The following is an 18,379-nucleotide window of genomic DNA, read 5'->3' on the forward strand; positions in this document are numbered from 1 at the left end:
GTGGAAATTCAGTAATGTACACGTGTCATCTGCGATTTCAACATGGAAAAACACACGTGGGTCAGCCAAGCAAAAACTTTAGAAGAAATAGACCGACAAGCAAATACACCAGGGCCAAGCTCCTGACGTTACTCGGAACAAGAGGCTGTGGTTTAATGTTCCCCAAATAGTTTTTCATTATATAAAGAACCGTCTGAACCAACTGTGGCAAGATGTATGAGTATGAGTATCTATTATCTTCAAACTACAATGCAGATGTACACATTTTTCTTAACCACCCTTTGAGCCGAACCTGACGCTGATCCAGTGCCTGAAAAGGGCCAGTACTCACCTGAGATACTTTCTAAACTGTCTGATTTTTGTACCCTTACTTCTTACTGAGTTGCACCACCTCTACCCGCGCAAAATTTGGATTTTTTCACACGTTTTCAGGCCTGAGCCAATGCAACAATGTAAGTACGTTAAATACTATCCCTTTCCTCCCTCTTTGTTCTGTCATGCTATGTATATATCATTACTGTAAGGGGGAAATGTTGATTTACCAGAGTTTCAGTTATACTCAGTTTATGTTGATGTGTGGTTCCCCAACCTGGGGAGGGATCATGAAACCCTCTTTATTTTAAGCGTTTTAGAATTTTTATAAATATAAAATCATAATATACATCCATTTAATTCATTTCTGTGAAGAAGACAACCAAATTTAAAGGGTTATTTAAGTTTGTATCTTTATTTATTTGTTTATTATAAAGCCAGCCTCTTGGACTATTAAAACTTATGTATGATAGTGACATTAAAAAAAAATGCATACAAAAATACATTTGAAGTGGGATATATTACCAAGATATTCGCATAAATATAAATAATCCAAGACACATGCGATGATCATGTCATTGTCCAGTGAGGCACAGATTATATTCTGCTTCGCCCTTATCCCACGAGCGACAGGCTTAGAGGGTGAGGCCCACGCAACAGTGCTGAACTATTTATATCTATACAACCAATGTGTTTATTATTGAAATTATGAAATTGTTAACAAGAGCACAAAATTCTTGGATTGAGCCTTTTAGTTTTGCTCTCTGGACCAGATTGATGCATTTAACTTCAAAAATGCACAAAATTTTCTACCAGGGGAGCATGCGCCTGGAACCCCCTAGAGCAGGTGTATTCAACTAAAGTTCGAAGAGGTCCAGTTAGAGAAAATATCCTCAAGCGAAGGTCCGGAACATCATAACGTCTAACTTGCGTTGTGAGTTAGTGTGATATATCTTGAAGTAGCCTAGTAGTTGTATCAATGTCTGCATGTCATCAACAACTGACTGTCAAATCAAATATTTATTGTCACTTAACATTGAACTCTACAGATATATAATACTGTAGATATGTATAATGGTCTTCTCTCATTAAGTAAAATAAGGGCTGCAGTCAACCAATTTCACAATAAATAATGTGTCTTCTCTGCCTGTGTCGTTAACTCGTCTTATCATCTGTCACTCACCTCTCTTGTCTGTCTGTACTCAGAGTCGCAATGTTTATCGCCTGGAATGCACAGATTTGATTGGCTGAGTAGCATCACGTGGGCTGGCGTAACTCATATGCAACTGGTCTGTGAGTTTCCTGATCCGCTAAACCAGCGCCGCAAAGACTAGAAAAGCTGCGCCGGTTAAAATGGAAGCGCCCTGTCAAAATTTTAAATCCCTTAATAATTTAGTGATGACAGGTCCGGGTCCGTATAGGACGGCGTCTGGGTCCGGACTCGGACCGCGGTCCGCCTGTTAGTGACCCATGCCCTTGAGGGTCCGAGGTCCACCCTCCACAGAAAGCAGCAAACAAAATATAGATATATACAAAAGTACATAAATCTATAAGCGTTATTATTAAGACACTGCAATGGATGGGGGAGCTGTGTCTTGTGAGCAAATAAAACAAAATAGGGGGCCCCCCCAAACAACATTTTGCATAGGGCCCCCGAGAAAAAGCTACAAACGGCCCTGCTCAGACCTCAACTCAGACTCAGAGCCCTTTAAAAAGGGAACCAAGTATATGAATCTGCTGATAAAACACACGCTACCCATCCTCCAAAGATGAGCCTTCCAGTAGTGAACCTCTTCCATATAAGGGTAAAAAAAACCCGACAAGACCACAGCCCCGGCTGCCCCCGTCATGGCAAAGTGTCCTTGAGCAAGACACTGAACCCTAACTTGCTCCCGATGGAGACCAGCACCTTGCATGGCAGCTCGGTCGCCATTGGTGTGTGTGAATGTGTGAGTGAATGGGTGAATGAGACTTAGCTGTAAAGCGCTTTGGGAACCGTGAAGGTTGAAAAGCGCTATCTGAGACCCGGAGAAAAAAAGGTTTTGCTTTTTTGATTTTTTTATGATAATTTAAGTATTGTGGTTTAAAGAAACATGTTGCAACAATTTTTTTTTCAAAAATATTGTTTATTGATTTTTTATTGACTGTCCCTTGTAGTGGACATCGGGACTTGCTTCATACAGAATGTAATGATGTAATTCTATGATACTGAATTCATTTTTGAGTGGATTTCTTTTAAAAATTATTTTCATGTCGTGAACATTAAAGTAAATGAAATTCTGACATTCAAACTCTTCAATCTACCAAACAGGGTTAGTTAAACATGATGCTAAAACAAAAATATATTTGGCTAAGTGCAAGTAGTTACTGGAATATCCTTACTGGTGCTTCGCACAATAAACATTTGAACACAAATCTAACCCTAACCCTAACCCTCTTCGACAACAGGGTTGAAACTTAAGTGATAAAGAAAGGAGAGGTATAAATTTAATGCACTTTTAGCAGATGTATTATTAAATATGTAAATCAACAGGGTCAATAATTTTCCAAGTCAAGTTTTTAACTGATTGTGTACTGTGTGTGTGTGTGTGTGTGTGTGTGTGTGTGTGTGTGTGTGTGTGTGTGTGTGTGTGATCAACAGTGTGAACAAAAACTGCTCTCATTTCCCTTTCTACACACTGTAATAGCAATAAACTTCAAAACCCTAGCTTACACATTGCTCCTGATCCATAACACACAATGTGTATCATCACTTTTCCCTGGCTTGGGCTCAGGCTCCTCAACAGCTGCAGTATCCTCCTCTGAGCTTTCATCTTCCTCCTCTCTCTGGCCCTCCTTTACCTCATCTTTAGGCAGCTCTAAATCAGAATCTCCTTCCACAATTCTTAACAAAATCCTCTCTACCTCACTTTGCCCTCTGCTCCTTGATGTATTACAAATGGAGGTTAGTAAGTCCTGATGTCCTCTACAAAGGACATTGAATAAAAGTTGTGTTATGAAAGGGTTAAAATTACTGTGACTTTTTAAAAATCTTACTAAATGGAAGCCAAGACTTATTTTTAAGAAACAACTTGATTTTTAGCAACAGAAACATGATATCTGGGTCTTAGGAGGAGATCATTTACCATTTACCATTAGCCACATGCACCAACTCCACAAGTAACGAAAAATGCAGCGATAACTCATCATATTGCTCACCATGTTAAATCAAATGTTACATTACAATGAGTACATTCTTATTTTCTTTCGTATTCCCTTTAGTCCCTACTGCAGGACCTCAACTGACAGGTCGTGGGAAACAAATCGAGCAGTTTCAGTAAATACTAAAGATTAACATGCGTATGCCTTAGGAAAAACAGACACACCTGTCAGTTTTATTACATTACATAATTACATTTATTACACGCAAGCCTAAAATGTACTTTGTTACAGCAGATGTTATGGCCAATAATACTCCACTGCAGCTAACAATGCCGACCAGCGAGGCCACGGAGGTCAACGACACCGTTTGCATAACTTAAGGTTATTACATAGAGGAAGCTTGCATCATCAAGCTTTTAATGTCTGTTGGTTGTAATGCAGAATACGTACCAATGCTGTCATTTATTTTATTTTTTTTAGAAGAGGCTCAGAGTGCTGCTCCACTACTGCACAGAGACCTGCCATCTTCAGAAGGTTTCTGATGACTCAGCAGTAGTTGGATGTATCGGTAAGGGTGATGAGGAGGAGTACAGGGCTGCTGTGGACTACTTTGTCGCATGGTGCGAGCAGGTCCACCTGCAGCTCAACGTGACAAAGACAAAAAGGAGCTGACTGTGGATCTGAGGAGGGCCGAGGTGCCAATGACCCCTGTTTCCATCCAGGGGGTCAGTGTGGACATTGTAGAGGATTACAAGTACCTGGGAGTCCACATTGACAATAAACTGGACTGGGTGAAGAACACTAATGCCCTCTACAAGAGGGGTCAGAGCCGTCTCTATTTTCTGAGGCGGCTGAGGTCCTTCAACATCTGCCGGACTACGCTGAGGATGTTTTATGAGTCTGTAGTGGCCAGTGCTATCCTCTATGCTGTTGCATGCTGGGGGCAGCAGGCTGAGGGTGGCGGACTCCAACAGGCTCAACAAACTGATCTGTAAGGCCAGTGACGTTGTGGGGGTGGAGCTGGACTCTCTGACGGTGGTGTCAGAGAGGAGGATGCTGTCCAAGCTGCGGGGCATCTTGGACAGTGTCTCACATCCTCTCCATGACGTACTGGTTGGACACAAGAGCAGCTTCAGTGGGGGAGACTCATTCCTCCCAAATGTACAACAGAGCGCCACAGGAAATCATTCCTGCCTGTGGCCATCAGACTGTTTAATGCCTCCCTCTGAGTGTCAGACACTCAGAAGAAACTGAAAATCTGGACCTACTTCACCTGTTCATATACTACCTCACTATTTATTCTTTCACAGTGCAATACATACATATATATATATATATACACACACACACACACACACACATATATACACATACATACTCTTATTTCTAAATTTATGCTACTTTCTACTACTTGAATGGGAGCACCGGTACTGTATATTTCCCCCGTCTCTGGAATTATATATATATCTCAATACATGACAAAGAATGAAGTCAGACCACAAACAAGCATATTTCGAAGAAAGGCATTTAAAAATAATTCTAAATCAGATTTTAAATGCATCCAAAATAGACAAACAAGCGATTTATGTGCAACTTGAATTGGGAAATAAAAGAATAAAAGAAAAAGACAGAAATTCATTAAATATTACACAACATTACAGTACAGATTGTGATGGTGACAAAGGAGGTGAAGATTTTTTTAACTGAAATAATTGACGATTGACAATTTGAGTACTACTTCTTTAATGATGTTGAAATGATATAAATGTTGAATTATGACAATAAAATGAATTTGGTTAGTATTTCCTGCTGTCTTTCTCATACAGTTGGCTATCTTGTATAGTTGTACAGTAGCCTTTATAATTTAAAGTTAAGGTATTGTATCTTTCTTTTTTTTTATATATAAATTGGACAGTTAAATGTTGTACAACAGTGCTGCCTATGTATACTCACTTATTATACTGTTACAATAATATAATGTTAGCTGTTTGCTCACCAGCCCTGCGAGTGGTCACTACATCGGCAAGCTTCTACGACCACATATTTCACTTTGCCACTTTCTGCTAAAAACGGTTCTTAAGATTGTGTTTTTCATGTTTTTCTTAGCCTATTTTTCAAGGGCTTTGTGTACATAAAGCCTATATTCTTCATATTATTATTATACAGATAATTGTACTACATAAGTACTTCATGGCCACTTCCGAAGTGGTTATTATGGTGCCCTTCTGTGGTGTGCCTGTCAGGCCACGTGTCAGCCCTGATGTTAATCGTGACACTACTACCTAATCTCCCTCCTGCTGAAAGAAGTGGCTGCTCCCTCCCTCCATGCCCCCTCCCCTCCACTACAGCTTCATAAATACGGTGGCATTTTGCTGCGTGTATACGGTACAGCTGGCAACTTGTGCTGCAGCTGATCTCGTAGTCTTCTGCCGTCTTCCTCTCTTGAGAAACTCTCGTTCCGAGTTTCGAGCTCAGCTGTCGCTCGGGCAGAACAAACCACATTTACTGAGCGATAAGTATATTGCAGTTCTACTACTGATCTGGAGACAGGCATGTATGCCAAAAAGACAGATGAACAGGGGCCGCACAGAAGGAGGTCTTTTGACTCTGTAAACTCCGCTTATGAGGAAAAGCAACTCAACAGTGAAGTAAGTAGCACTAATGATGTTTGTGTTCTGTGTTTATCTTCTTTTATTATTAAAATTATTGAAAAGAAGGAAAAAGGTCTTTGGGAACCAACCAAAATGCTTCATTTAGAGATGCAAGCGTTCGATTGACAGCAGCTAGAAAGCCATAGCGCTGGTGTAGGTAAGGAGAGACAAAGCACACAAATTTGCACTGTAGCCTACAGGTCATAGTCGAGCTGTGAATGGCACTGATGTGTAAGGACCACACCAGCACCTAAGCTGACCGCAGTGACATTTGCAGGTACGTTTACGTGCTGTTCAATGTGCTGCCGCTGAGCAGCTATTTAACTATCCAGTAACATGAAATATAAATTTCTCCCATTTGGTTTCTGACCTTGCTTAAAAAGGAGAACACAGGACAAGTGATGCACAGAGAAGATGCTGTAGCACCCCAAAACCCCTTGCAACAAAGTCAGTCAAGACATAAACCACAGTCATTTTGACGGGGGGGAAAAAAAGTGTTCTAAAAGATTGATTATAGTAAAAAAAAAAAAAAAAAAAGAAACCCTTGCAGCTTATGAACTTGGTCATTTAATGCGCATATATGGCTGGCAGGTTGTGTTGTATATAGCCGTTGATTTGGGGCTGATAATAAAACGTGTGTGTGTGTAAAATGATATCAGTGTAGAACCAACAGAAAGTGTTCCCATTCAGTGGTTTTCTCATTAGCTGATTTCGTCTCACACGAAGCAGAGGACATAATCCTCCCTCTCCAATAAGCTTCCCGCCAGATGGCGAGGGCACTGTTCTGCTTTCTATTCATTTCCTCAAAAAGATAGTTTTTGTTTCTAATCATCTTGAGGAATGTACTTGTCTTTTAGTGAAGATTAAAAGCCATAGGCGGTGAAAATGTAGTTAGGCAGAGGAAAACCGGAGCAAGACCTGAGGTAACGATGATATATTGGAGCTAACAGAGTAAATTGTAGTGTAAACATTATGAGGAGGAGAAAAGAACAAGTACTCTCTTCTGTCTGGACGCATCAGACTCCAGATGTCTTGTAAACCCAAATCGGAGGCTACCTGTCCAATGGCTTCTCTCTGTGCTACACCTCGGTAAGGATCTGTCTATATCCTGGTCCAGGATTTAATTCAAAATGAATGAATGATGATGATGAACTTTGCGGAAAATCTTATCAAGACCGAACTGAGCGAGGACATCGGACCCGGAATGGATTTGGGTATCGAGCGGGCACACAGAGCTTTGGGCACAAGCCCCCCCCCCCCAGATGATGCAACACCAGGATCTATTGTCATTAAAATGTCTGATATTTACAACTTATATACCGGATACCGCATGCATGAGACCGTCACGTGAAAGCGGGATTTGTGATACCCCGTGCAGCCACTACGCCAAAATCTTTCCAACCCAGCCTCATTCCCGGGGGGGCTTGGCAGATGTAACGAGCAGTGGGAGCTCAGTTTTTGACTTACTGGGCTCTTTTCTCCATATGTTCACCCCCAGCCTTTACAACTCCGACATCTATGTCCAACAACATAATACCTTTTACGGTCCAAATGGCCGGACTGTACTTTGCCAGATGCGAGTACAGGTAAAAGTTGCTCTTTACGCTTACCTGCCCAGCATCAAACGCCAAACAAAGTTGGCAACTAGTTTAAGAACACGGTAGAGCATTTTGCTAACTATCTCTAAAGGGAGGTTAGACCACAAATAAACCATAGACAGCAACAAACAAAAAAAGCCTCAGTTTGCTTGTGCTGCTCCTGAGTGGCAAAAGAAATGTTCAAGTCCAGCCACCTTTATCTCACTGCTTAGTGGATCTGTAGATCAATAAGCATGGAAGATGATGTTTCTTTATTTCAGGCCATAGGAATAATCACTGATACATACATGTATAATTGCTTTTTTTACTCTTTATTAATAAGGTCCCATTCAGAAAAATTGATGAGAACCCGGACACTAGGAGCATCTCCACTGGAAGTCCCACCAGCTCTGCGAAAGGCATTACAACGATCATATTCTCACTGAAAAATGAAGTCGGTGGTCTTGTCAAGGCCCTTAAGCTTTTCCAGGTGGGCGTTTCATTTAACGTTTTAAAAAGCAGGCCTCATGCTTTGTCATCTTTAAATTAAAGAGGACCTATCGTGCTCATTTCCAGCTCTATGTCTTTATTCTGGGACTCCACTGGAGTAGCTCTGCATGATTCACAGTTCAAATAAGTCCTTGTTCATCTTATGCTGGCCCGTCATGCAGCCCCTCAGTTCACCCTCTTGTCTGAAGCAAGCCGTTTGACCTCCTGTCTCTTTAAAAAAGGCCCGCCTCCCTTAAAGCCCACTTTCTTCTGATTGGCCAACTTGGCTGCTCTGCTCTCGGTGATTTACGGAGTTTCCTGATGGACAGAAAGCTTTATAAAGTAACCGCTGTAACTGTAGCTGCCATTGGCTCAGTTCAGCTCGGAGCGTTGTTCTCGGAGTGTTGGTCTTTACATCTGTCCAACAAGAAACCAACCAAAACTTTCCTTCACAACCGAAAAACCGCTTTCTGCGAGACATACTGAGCAGCCTCCAAAAACTTGAAGAGTAATCCCAAATAATTTAGACAGACTGAGCGGGTGGATGAGCATGTTCCTTGGCTCACAGGGATTACTTTTACACACGTTTACCTCTTTAATTAATATCAATATGAATATCCAACATTGTAACATTATATATATATATATATATGTGAGAAAATAAGGAAAAGCAGAATAGGTCCCCTTTAATAGTCAAATGACTTAACAGTTGTTTTGTAGAAATGATGGATGTTGTGTGTCATTGTGTTTGGAAGTGGTTCCACACGCTCAACTCGTATGTCACGTGCATGTGCAGGAAAAACACGTCAACCTCATTCACATCGAGTCCCGCAAGTCCAAACGAAGGGATTCAGACTTTGAGATCTTTGTGGATTGTGACACTGACCACGAACAGCTCAAGGAGCTGACTCAGCTGCTGACGAAGCACACCGATGTTGTTGAGCTTACTCCATTTGACAACGCCACTCTACCTGATGATGGTAGGCGAGAATTTCTCTATCCAAAATCCCATAATCTATGCCTGTCAACTATCCACTTCATAGTGTATATGGTTCAAATCTGAGTCACTGGACAGTTTTATAACTGTTAAATCGCGATTACAGTCAGATACAAGCAACTTTGAAATAATTGACCTGAACCTGAATTGTATTTCAGATATGGCTGGTGTGCCCTGGTTCCCCAAGAAGATCTCTGATTTGGATCTGTGTGCGAACAGGGTTTTGATGTATGGCTCTGAACTGGATGCAGATCATCCGGTATGTAGGACAGACACAGCTGCTACTGAGCAGCCTGTAGTTTGCATACATTTCCACTTCTTGCCCTAAATGCAAGAAAGACAGCTATAAAATGGCTTCTCTTTATTTTCAACAATACGGAAATTGTTATTGTGAGTGTACTGTTTTTGCAGGGATTTAAGGACAACATATACCGTAAAAGAAGAAGATTTTTTGCCGATTTGGCGATGAGCTACAAACAGTAAGTTCCATTGTTTCTTTGACTGATTGCTTTTGAAATTGATTCATTTTGTTTTTGATGTATAAAATTAAGATAAAACACCAAATCTGTAAAACACCAAATTGTCCTGGTTAAAATTAAAATTGTAATTATATTATACTGGTTTTCAGCGCTTACACAGACGTTTATCATGTTCTGTCCCACTCGCGATTCCTCCTAACATACATATAAAAACATAAGCAATGCGTCTGAATTCAACACCGATTTGTCAGCATGCGAATGGTTAGCATAGAACGGTTGTCATGCTGAAGACAAAGATCCAGCTCCAGGAGGCGTCACTCCTTCCTTCGTAAAGTCCGATCTCCGACCCACCCAGGATGAGGCAGATAAGAGGTCAAGAGAATACGAGTTATCTGGGAAAAATCTGAGCAATAAGAGGGCAATCTTTGAGTGTCTTCTTGTTTTGAATTCATCCGTGAAAGCAATACCGATCTGTCTGGCCCTTATTTTCTAAAGAATTAACTCAGATAATTAAGTTCACCACATGTCTAATGCTTCCATATTTAAAAATGTTGGCCTACTCATTTGCCGAAAGATACCAAACACGTTTATGAATAAACTGTTAGAACTGGGAACCAGTTGTTAACCCAGCTTCAGACATCATATATGTTGAATTATGTGCAACATATTCACCATATATGTCAGTATAGATGCCTGTGTGTTCATACAGTGCATCCGGAAAGTATTCACGGCGCTTCACTTTTTCCACATTTTGTTATGTTACACCCTTATTCCAAAATGGATTAAATTATTTTTTTTCCTCAATATTCTACACACAACACCCCATAATGACAATGTGAAAAAAGTTTTTTTGAAATTTTTGCAAATTTATTAAAAATAAAAAACTAAGAAATCACATGTACATAAGTATTCACAGCCTTTGCCATGAAGCTCAAAATTGAGCTCAGGTGCATCCTGTTTCCACTGATCATCCTTGAGATGTTTCTGCAGCTTAATTGGAGTCCACCTGTGGTAGATTCAGTTGATTGGACATGATTTGGAAAGGCACACACCTGTCTACATAAGGTCCCACAGTTGACAGTGCATGTCAGAGCACAAACCAAGCATGAAGTCAAAGGAATTGTCTGTAGACCTCCGAGACAGGATTGTCTCGAGGCACAAATCTGGGGAAGGTTACAGAAAAATTTCTGCTGCTTTGAAGGTCCCAATGAGCACAGTGGCCTCCATCATCCGTAAGTGGAAGAAGTTCGGAACCACCAGGACTCTTCCTAGAGCTGGCCGGCCATCTAAACCGAGTAATCGGGGGAGAAGGGCCTTAGTCAGGGAGGTGACCAAGAACCCGATGGTCACTCTGTCAGAGCTCCAGAGTTCCTCTGTGGAGAGAGGAGAACCTTCCAGAAGGACAACCATCTCTGCAGCAATCCACCAATCAGGCCTGTATGGTAGAGTGGCCAGACGGAAGCCACTCCTTAGTAAAAGGCACATAGCAGCCCGCCTGGAGTTTGCCAAAAGGCACCTGAAGGACTCTCAGACCATGAGAAACAAAATTCTCTGGTCTGATGAGACAAAGATTGAACTCTTTGGTGTGAATGCCAGGCGTCACGTTTGGAGGAAACCAGGCACCGCTCATCACCAGGCCAATACCATCCCTACAGTGAAGCATGGTGGTGGCAGCATCATCCTGTGGGGATGTTTTTCAGCGGCAGGAACTGGAAGACTAGTCAGGATGGAGGGAAAGATGAATGCAGCAAAGTACAGAGACATCCTGGATGAAAACCTGCTCCAGAGCGCTCTTGACCTCAGACTGGGGCGACGGTTTATCTTTCAGCAGGACAACGACCCTAAGCACACAGCCAAGATATCAAAGGAGTGGCTTCAGGACAACTCTGTGAATGTCCTTGAGTGGCCCAGCCAGAGCCCAGACTTGAATCCGATTGAACATCTCTGGAGAGATCTGAAAATGGCTGTGCACCGACGCTTCCCATCCAACCTGATGGAGCTTGAGAGGTGCTGCAAAGAGGAATGGGTGAAACTGCCCAAAGATAGGTGTGCCAAGCTTGTGGCATCATATTCAAAAAGACTTGAGGCTGTAATTGCTGCCAAAGGTGCATCAACAAAGTATTGAGCAAAGGCTGTGAATACTTATGTACATGTGATTTCTCAGGTTTTTTATTTTTAATAAATTTGCAAAAATCTCAAACTTTTTTCACGTTGTCATTATGGGGTGTTGTGTGTAGAATTTTGAGGGAAAAAATGAATTTAATCCATTTTGGTATAAGGCTGCAACATAACAAAATGTGGAAAAAGTGAAGCGCTGTGAATACTTTCCGGATGCACTGTATATGCACAGCACCTTAAATGAGTAAACTTAGTACGTATCAGGGTCCATACATGTCTCCTCCTCTCCCAGATTGGTGGATATGTGCAACCAGCTCATTAGTTCAGGGTTTATTGCCCCTGCATCCAACATCAGAATGTTAAACTTCAGTTCTTTTCAGACACGGCACATTAATTAATAAACATTTAATTCTGCACGGCAAAGTCAGTTTTTTTGAGTTCACCCAGCAGCACGGTGGGAGTTCTGCCCACATCCTGAAACGTGGGAGTATTATACTAGTTGGCTCCAGCTTGTCGTAAATTGGTCAGTTGTCAAAAAACTCTTTTGAGGTAAATGTAAAATTACTCATCATTATCCTCCTTGCTGGTGTCTGTACTAAGCCTCAGTTCATCTGTAAGGGAAGAAGCGCCGCTCCGTAACGCCAACAACTCCAAAAGAGTGATACTTCTCTCTTGTGGATCGAGTCACGTCAATTTCGGGAGTCACATTCTGTCAGTTAAACCTTTATTCATGTAATATCAATAGTTTATGCTTTTAAACTAAGTCGTTTTCAAGAGACTTCAAGACTTACGGTACTTGGATTAAGTAACTCATAAATAGTCAAAAAGTAGGCTACACCTGTTATTTCCATGTGCCAGATATTAATCAACATTGTATCATCCTTTGCTGCAATGTAAATATAAGGATCAGGACTCGGAATTGACAGATACCCAATATTAAAGGACCAAAATACTTGATTGGGATATCTTGACTGTTTTGTGTACGTTTATTGATAAAACAAAATAACCCGATATGACTTACCTGCTTCTGAGAGGTTCGATTTGAAATATTTATCACTTTATATGGTCTCGGCCCCACCCACTAAAAATTTGCCCTGACTGTGGCCCTGATTGTAAACTACATTTAAAAAAAGGATGATGTCTTATGGAGTTGTTTTCTATATCTTACTGTAATTGATAATAGGTGTGAGATAATTAGTTGTCGCTCTTGGAAAAGGGAAGCAATTTATTGAACAATTTATTTATGATCAAGTCAATAATATCTCAAGTGGAGACCTATCAGTAAAATGAATAGAGGAAAGGGTAATAAGTCAATAGCCAGCTGAAAATAAGGTTACGTAGTACCAAACCGCATACTATAATATTTCTGCTTATTTAATCTAAGATTGATTGCTATTGAGTAAACTTCAGATTGTAGAGAGCTTTGAATTTTACATTATTAATATTATAAAGCGTATACAGTGTCATCGGCATATAATTGAACAAAACACAGACAATGCATTTTGTTCTACATTGTGAAATATGGAAAATCAACGATTGAAATATAGAAACGTAATGGCCTTCTTAACAGTTCAAATAATCTGACTGACTGCAATGAACAGAAACACACTCCTGACAGTTAAACCAAAGAAATGCTTGTTGAGATACACCAATTAAGTATCTCAAAATGACACTGTATTAATTAATTCATTACATTGCTACATCGTTTCTCCCATGTATTTGTTTTTAAGTCAGTTAGCTAACCAACTCCTTCTGTTTGTCAGCGGCGATCCTATTCTCCGTATAGACTTCACAACAGAGGAGGTGCATACCTGGGGCGTGGTGTTCAGGGAGCTCAACAAGCTGTACCTCAGCTATGCCTGCAAGGAGTATCTGAAGAACCTCCCTCTGCTGACCAAATACTGCAACTACAGCGAAGACAACATCCCCCAGCTGGAGGATGTCTCACACTTCCTCAAAGGTAAAATGGAAGCCAGCTTTGCCGATTTTGAGTTTCTCAGCAAATAACGCGGTAATGATTGCCATAGCCCTCAGCAGCAGTTGATCTAATGACAAGATAACGTCAGCTCCACAAAAATCTCCCTTTGTAATACAGGTGTATCAGACTTTGGACTATCAGGACTCGTTCAAATGAGACCTCGTGGGGATTCTCAACACAGGCAACTTGCTTATCATTTGAAATCATTCAAGTAGTCTTACAGTTACTTGTACCAAATCAATGAGAAATTGCATGTTGGCCCATGAAAATAACACTAAAATTACACAAAGCAGGAAAGAACTGCAACATATGTCTGACAAAAAGTATTTTCCTGTCCATGAAATATATTGACAAGAGTACATTTCGCATGTTTGTGTAATGTGCGCATATTACAATATGTGACCATTCACATTAAACCTGCAGTGTGGAACTTTCATCTCGCCCTTCTGGTAGTGAAAGTAATTACACAAACACTGTTGGCACGTGCTTATGTTTACGGGTGAGCTCGCCATAGGCTCCGCTATACTTCTAGTTGCTGTAGCCTACTCTGCTGCTACAATTGCCCCCCCCCCTTCAGCTCTGACAAACCAGTCATTGCTACGGGTACACCAGTGTGGGAATGTCGTTACTTACCATACTGAGGCTACATTGTGGTGCCTCAAGAATAATTTATGTGGCAAGTGGTCTGGGAACTGACGGACAGGGATGGCGCAGGAGACCTCAGGCAGATGGCCTGGGGGACACCGACTGGGAACGAGAGACACGAGTCGGCTGAGCCACTGACTGGGAACCAGGAAGAGGTGTGGAAATCAGGTCATACAGTCCATCAGATACTGGGTCTGCTGGGTCCATAATTGGCCAGTTCGTACTGTCAAGGCTGTGTATGCAGGGTAGCAGGACACACAGGGATTAGGACCCAAATGCAGGTAAAAGGTTTCCCTTATGAGAAAAGTGAGGCAGGCAAGAACCAAAACTGGGAAGAGCAGTCAAATCCGGGAAGGAGCAGGCAAAAGTCAGAATCTAATAAACTGTCCAAAAGTCCAAAAAGAAAGTCCGGAACACTGGAAATGCAGGGGAAACAGGGAGCCAAGACAAGTAACACACAGCAATAGTATACAACAAACTGGCACTGGAGAGAGGGGAGCACACAGACTAGAAGCCAGGTGGGGATAAAGAGGGGCAGGTGAAACCAATCAGGGCGAGTGCAGACAGTCACACAGGCGGGAAAACACACACAAAGGCAGGAAGTGAAGTAGTCCGAAACGAGAGGAGAGGTAAGTAACAAAATAAAGCGGGAAACATGAATCGCAAATGACCGAATGAACCAAAACACACAGCCCAGGGAGCAAACTGTGACAAAACCTCCCCGACGTCAGACAGAGGGTGAACAAAGTGAAGTGGTGTCAGTAGTTGTATTAGGGGACATTTCTTTTGATGATGAATAAAAGTGTGAGCTTCCATGGAACATGACATTTTCTGGGTGACCCCAAACCCTTTTGACCGATAGTGTATATAAAATATATATATATGTATATATAAGTTGTCATGCAATTGACAAGCCGTGGTTTACATCACATTGACACAGCGGACAGAATAATGATTTTACATTTAAGTTTTTATTTTACTTTTTATTTTTATTTGAGTTGATTTCTGTTAGTTTGCGATGGAATGTCTTTCCATTAAAGTCACAGACAGTTTTTGTTTGTTTGTTTGTGTGTGCGTGTGTGAATAGAGCGCTCAGGCTTCATCATTCGGCCGGTAGCGGGGTACCTCTCCCCCAGGGACTTTCTTGCAGGACTGGCCTTCAGAGTATTCCACTGCACTCAGTATGTCCGCCACAGCTCTGATCCTCTGTACACACCGGAACCGTGAGTACGCAAGCATGCACGCGCACAACACATTCACTTCCACAATCGCACTGCTGCTATGTGACACTGTGTGTTTGATGCAGAGACACATGCCATGAGCTACTGGGTCACGTGCCTCTGCTAGCCGAGCCCAGCTTCGCCCAGTTCTCTCAAGAGATTGGTTTAGCATCGCTGGGAGCTTCGGACGATGATGTACAGAAACTGGCCACAGTGAGGAACGACACACACACACACACACACACACACACACACACACACACACACACAGTCTCTCTATCTTTTCTTTCTTAAAATAGAGAACAATATTTGAAATCAAAACCCAAAGTGGAAACCAAAACTAAAGAGGTGGACATGTTTTCTGTCACTGGCACGCCTGTTGTTTTTTGTGGCGTTGACGTGAACACCCGTGTTCAAGGATCAGTTGCGATGATGATGTAGTACAGTGTAACGCCATAAAAACAGCCTAACATGATTTGGCTTCTGAACAGCCCACATGTTATTGAAACCAGCTGTCACGCTCACATTTTAACTGCTTGTTTGTATCCCAGGTTTCATTTTAGCACAACATCCCTCATGAGATGCAATGGCGCAAGACAGCTTGCTATTGGTCAACGGTGCAGATTTCCATGTTTGAAGTGGAACTTTATGCGAAGAATTCATGTGGATTTACTTTGCCCCCACAAGTGAATCCACTGACTGACTTCATCCCACTGGACTGGAGTGATTTTTGCCACAAAACGTTGTTGCCATTTTAAATGGTGATGTGACCGGGCCTTAAGGTTTTTAAGGTGTGTTTCGTCAGCAATAGCAACGGAAAATGCTCTGTATTTATGATCTGCAGTGTAGCAGGCGGGCGAACCATGACCCGCCCTTAAAACAATAGAACACAAGAACGGTGACTAGTATTTAAAGTTTTAACATTAAATTGAGAGCAGACAGTTAGTCAAATATGTATTTATATTTTGACACACACACACACACACACACACACACACACACACCCTCTGTAGTGACATCTATTACTCACATTCTCATACCGTGTATGAACGGGATGATGATCCAAGTTACACCCTGTTTTGTTCTAGTGTTATTTCTTCACAGTGGAGTTTGGTCTATGTAAGCAGGACGGCAGGCTAAGGGCTTATGGAGCGGGACTCCTCTCCTCCATCAGTGAACTCAAGGTGACGTATGACCCACCGTCTAGCTTTAGACATGTTCATACTGTGTATTTCCATATGAGTAGCTGCCTTTTAGTCTCAGGTTTTCTTACCTACACTCCAGTTAGATTTGGATCATAACTGCTTGGCCGAGAAACATTTTCCTTTTCACGATATAGTTCCTTCATTACCACAAACCCATTGATTGTAAACGTAGCTGGTGACCTTTCTGGTGACCATGATTTGATTGAATGAACCAATACTGACCAATCAAATGCCTTTAGAATCAGTTAATCTACAGCAACAGGTGTTTAGAATAAACACTTTCTCCTATTCTGTGTATGTGCTAATCTAGGCTACTGTAACCTTGTTATAGCATTCACATGCAGTTAGCCAAAACCATGTTACTTGACCAACCAGGTTAAGAAGGGCATTCTCTCAATATCTACATGTGTCTAGCTACTAAAATCTAACTGTCTCTTTCTTCTATTAGCATGCTTTGTCTGGCAAGGCCCGCACCCTTCCATTTGACCCCATGGTGACTTGTAATCAAGAGTGCTTAATAACGACATTCCAAGAAGTTTACTTTGTTTCCCAGAGTTTTGAGGAGGCCAAGAACAAAATGAGGTCGGTAGAATTCTGCTTTGTAAATGCAATCCTTCCTTAATAATGAAGCTAGTATCCGGTCTCGAACAAGGTTTTTTTTTGTGGTTAACAAAACTAGTAACATTATCAGATGGCAAAAGTTTCATCATAGCAACCTAGAAGAAAACATTCTGGGAAGTATAGAGCTAGAAGCAGGAGGTGATCATCTTATCTGGACTTATCTAAGACTGGATGTTGTTTATGTTGATATATGTAATGTGACACATGTATAGCTCTCCCTTTGTTGGGAATTTACACTGTAGTGATGGATCCTGGAATCTCACGGCTCTTTTTGAGATTGCGTGTCACTTTGCAGCTACAACACTACAGTCGTGTAAAATACTTGACATAGATGACTTTGCTGCATCTGCAGGGAGTTTGCCAAGACCATTCAGCGTCCATTCACAGTACGGTACAACCCCTACACCCAGAGCGTGGACGTCCTGAAGGACACCAACAGCATCAATAGCATGGTGGAAGACATACGGCACGAGCTGGACATTGTAGAAGACGCCCTGAACCGGCTCAACACCTGTTCACGCCAGGGAGTGACAAAGTAAAATTCATGTGCATGTCCTCGCAAAACTTGATAAAGAAGGGGCCACTTGCAGGTTTACGCAGTGGCTACCTTTGGCTCGGCCTCATTTGCAGTATTATTAACAAGAAAAGGAAAGCTCTTTTGGTGTCGCTTCTGAGAGCAGTGTTATATGACCGATGATAATTTTGTGATAGAATGTTAATAACTGTATAATAAAGTTCTAACTTTGTTGACCCAATGTGAAGGCTTATGCTACCTATTCACACTGTGACGATGGATCCTGGTATGTTATTCTAAGCATTACTAGGGCCCGAGCACCAAATGGTTTCAGCGCCATTAGATTGTTCTCTGTCGTACATGTTGTGAATGTCTTCTAAAAGAGCAGTTTGACACCTTAACACCTTGTTTGTGGTGAATATTACGTTCACT

The 18,379-nt window shown here is 41.7% G+C and overlaps 1 protein-coding gene across 3 annotated transcripts; it reads left to right on the plus strand.

Moving 5' to 3' along the window:
- Positions 1–6,005: 6,005 nt before the first annotated feature.
- On the plus strand, positions 6,006–18,120 carry LOC139281935 (tryptophan 5-hydroxylase 1-like). Of its 3 annotated transcripts, none has more exons than XM_070901806.1 (11): positions 6,006–6,119; positions 8,025–8,171; positions 8,967–9,150; positions 9,326–9,426; positions 9,579–9,646; positions 13,528–13,724; positions 15,475–15,610; positions 15,694–15,820; positions 16,696–16,791; positions 17,261–17,394; positions 17,786–18,120. In XM_070901806.1, the coding sequence occupies exons 1-11, from the start codon at positions 6,006–6,008 to the stop codon at positions 17,970–17,972; spliced, it is 1,491 nt and encodes a 496-aa protein (XP_070757907.1). In that variant the 3' UTR covers positions 17,973–18,120. The 3 variants fall into 3 exon arrangements, with proteins under 3 accessions (XP_070757907.1, XP_070757916.1, XP_070757926.1); XM_070901815.1 differs by having other exon boundaries at positions 6,006–6,101; positions 8,016–8,171; XM_070901825.1 differs by having other exon boundaries at positions 6,006–6,101.
- The last annotated feature ends 259 nt before the right edge of the window (positions 18,121–18,379 follow it).

The sequence above is a fragment of the Enoplosus armatus genome, chromosome 1 (genome assembly GCF_043641665.1).
Source record: "Enoplosus armatus isolate fEnoArm2 chromosome 1, fEnoArm2.hap1, whole genome shotgun sequence".
NCBI lineage: Eukaryota > Metazoa > Chordata > Actinopteri > Centrarchiformes > Enoplosidae > Enoplosus > Enoplosus armatus.

What these genes read in the sequence shown, in the direction of transcription:
- LOC139281935 (XM_070901806.1), top strand. Translation starts at nt 6,006, where the DNA reads ATGTATGCCAAAAAGACAGATGAACAGGGGCCGCACAGAAGGAGGTCT. An exon ending in AACTGGATGCAGATCATCCG is followed by an intron (nt 9,427 to 9,578) that starts GTATGTAGGACA and finishes CTGTTTTTGCAG; the next exon opens with GGATTTAAGGACAACATATA. An exon ending in ATGTACAGAAACTGGCCACA is followed by an intron (nt 15,821 to 16,695) that starts GTGAGGAACGAC and finishes GTTTTGTTCTAG; the next exon opens with TGTTATTTCTTCACAGTGGA.